The sequence below is a fragment of the Alosa pseudoharengus genome, unplaced genomic scaffold (genome assembly GCF_046254945.1).
Source record: "Alosa pseudoharengus isolate Yale_2024_CS ecotype anadromous, Long Island Sound unplaced genomic scaffold, YU_APseudo_1.1 YU_APseudo_1.1_scf_24, whole genome shotgun sequence".
Classification (NCBI taxonomy): domain Eukaryota; kingdom Metazoa; phylum Chordata; class Actinopteri; order Clupeiformes; family Clupeidae; genus Alosa; species Alosa pseudoharengus.
The window spans coordinates 14,953,399-14,955,898 of record NW_027468689.1 but is presented as its reverse complement, the minus strand read 5'-3'; the positions used below and the strand labels follow the sequence as shown (position 1 = coordinate 14,955,898).

Genomic DNA, 2,500 nt, shown 5'->3' with positions numbered 1-2,500 from the left:
CACACACACACACACACACACACACACAGACATCCGTGCCCAGGGCCTGAAAAAGGGCATGTTCTTCAACCCTGACCCCTATCTGAAGATGTCCATTCAGCCGGGGAAGAGAGGCAACTTCCCCACCTTCACCCACCACGGCCAGGAGAGGAGAGCCTCCATCATCACCAACACCACTAACCCTGTGTGGCATGGAGAGGTCAGCACACACACACACACACACACACTCTCTCTCACACGCACACACACTCTCACAAACACACACACACACATTCCCTCACATACACACACCCTCACTCATACACACACACACACACATACACACACACACACACACACACACACTGTCACACACACACACACACACTGATACAGTCACACACACACACACAGAAACAAACATGCATGCATACACGGATTTACAGACACATGTGAATACAAGCATATGATTAAGTCTTTCTCTCTGTCTCGCACAGAAGTATACGTTTGTGGCTCTCATGACGGATGTTTTGGAAATTGAGGTCAAGGACAAGTTTGCCAAAAGTCGCCCAATCATCAAGCGCTTTCTTGGTCAGCTGACCATCCCTGTGCAGAGACTCTTGGAGAGACACACCTCAGGGTGAGAACACACACACACACACACACACACACACACACACACACACACATACATACTGTGCACTTACACAGTTGGACAGCAGAGAGTGAGATTTCAGATCACAGCTCACCCACCTCACCCATTGTATTTGTGCATGTGCGCTAGACTAAAGGAAAGCAATCTTAAGAGGCTGTTAGTTACTCCATGTATGTTTCACTAAGCAGTATGAATTTGAATAGTCTAGTGTAATGAAGTGAATGTTTCGCTATGCAATAAGAATTTGAACAATCTAGTGTAATGAAGTGAATGTTTCACTATGCAATGTGAATTTGAATAATGTACTGTACTGTATAATAAAGTGCTGTAGTAAGCAAATTGCTGCCGAAGCAGAAAAAAACAAAGTGACTCTGTGGATGAATAGGAATATCTTCATTCTCTTCAACACTCTAAAGCTTTCTTGGCTTTATTGACAAGCACACATTTTGGTACTTTACTTTAACTCCTCGGGCTGTGCACTTGTCTTAGGAATTAACAGTGTGTGTGTGTGTGTGTGTGTGTGTGTGTGTGTGTGTGTGTATGTGTGTGTGTGTGTGTGTGTGTGTGTGTGTGTGTGTGTGTGTGTTGCACAGAGACCAGCCCGTGAGCTATACCCTGTGTCGGCGGTTGCCCACAGAACAGGTCAGCGGCCAGCTTCAGTTCAGAGTGGAGATCACTACAGGACATGAAGGTGAGCGGGGAAGAGGAGTGTGTGTGTGTGTGTGTCTGTGTGTGTGTGTATGTGTGTGTGTGTGTGTGTGTGTGTCTGTATGTGTGTGTGTGTGTGTGTCTGTATCTGTGTCTGTGTGTGTGTGTGTGTCTGTGTCTGTGTCTGTGTGTGTGTGTGTGTGTGTGTGTGTGTGTGTGTGTGTGTGTGTGTGTCTGTGTGTGTGTGTGTGTGTGTGTGTGTGTGTGTGTCTGTCTGTATGTGTGTGTGTGTGTGTGTCTGTGTCTGTGTGTGTGTGTGTGTGTGTGTGTGTGTGTGTGTGTGTGTGTGTGTGTGTGTGTGTGTGTGTGTGTCTGTGTGTGTGTGTGTGTGTGTGTGAGAGAGAGAGAGAGAGAGAGATTTCTTGCAGTTTGCTACACACACACACTTACCCAACCCAACTTTATGTCTCCAGATCTCGTGGGCTCTATACTCGGCGCCTCCTCCATGAACGGGGACCCGGGGAGCCCATCTGACGACGAGGACATCCTTCACCCCGCCTCCTCCTCCCGCCTCCTCCGTGGCCCCTCCCCCACCGGCTCCGAGGGCTCCCTCCACGCCGACGCCCTCCACAACGGCAACGGATCTGACGATGACCGCTTGCGCGAGCTCCGGACGGGTGCCAACGGTGGGCCGGACTCCCCCGACGAGGCCCTCGGCGGTCACACCCACCGGCAGGTGTCCCTCAACGACTACCTGGACGCCATCGAGGCCCCCAAGGGCCCCGGAGAGAGGCCCCTGGGGGCCGCCTCGCCCAAGCTGCGCTCCAGCTTCCCGACGGACACGCGGCTCAACGCCATGCTGCACATCGACTCCGACGAGGACGAGGAGGGGGCCGCCTCCCGCAGCAGCAGCAGCGGCGCGGCCGATGCCCACCCGCCGGCCCTGACCAACGGGGCGCCGCCAGCGGCCAGAGCAGCGTTGGCCCCTGCGGCAGCACCAGCCCCAGCGCTAGCGGCAGCGGAGGGACAGGCCTCCTCGGAGCAGACGCAGGAACAGGAGCAAAGTGAGGAAGCGAAGAAGAAGAAGACGACGATGACGACGACGAAGACGAAGACGAAGACGAAGACGAAGGCGTCGGAGAGAGAGGAAGGGGAGACCTCGGCGGCGGGGGCGAGTGCGGAGGAGGCAGCATCAGGAGGAGGAGGAGGAGGTGCCGC

At 53.6% G+C, this 2,500-nt stretch overlaps 1 protein-coding gene across 3 annotated transcripts in view; it reads left to right on the top strand.

Moving 5' to 3' along the window:
• The window catches only part of hecw2b (HECT, C2 and WW domain containing E3 ubiquitin protein ligase 2b), a 43,377-nt gene that overhangs the window by 14,699 nt on the left and 26,178 nt on the right, over positions 1–2,500 (top strand). For 2 of the 3 annotated variants that reach the window (XM_076303228.1, XM_076303226.1), the window contains exons 5-8: positions 30–199; positions 477–619; positions 1,228–1,325; positions 1,756–2,500. The exon at positions 1,756–2,500 is cut by the window's right edge and continues 154 nt beyond it. In XM_076303228.1, the coding sequence (XP_076159343.1) occupies positions 30–199; positions 477–619; positions 1,228–1,325; positions 1,756–2,500 (1,156 nt within the window). The remainder of the gene's footprint in view (positions 1–29; positions 200–476; positions 620–1,227; positions 1,326–1,755) is intronic. The other variant, XM_076303227.1, reaches the window with a different exon arrangement.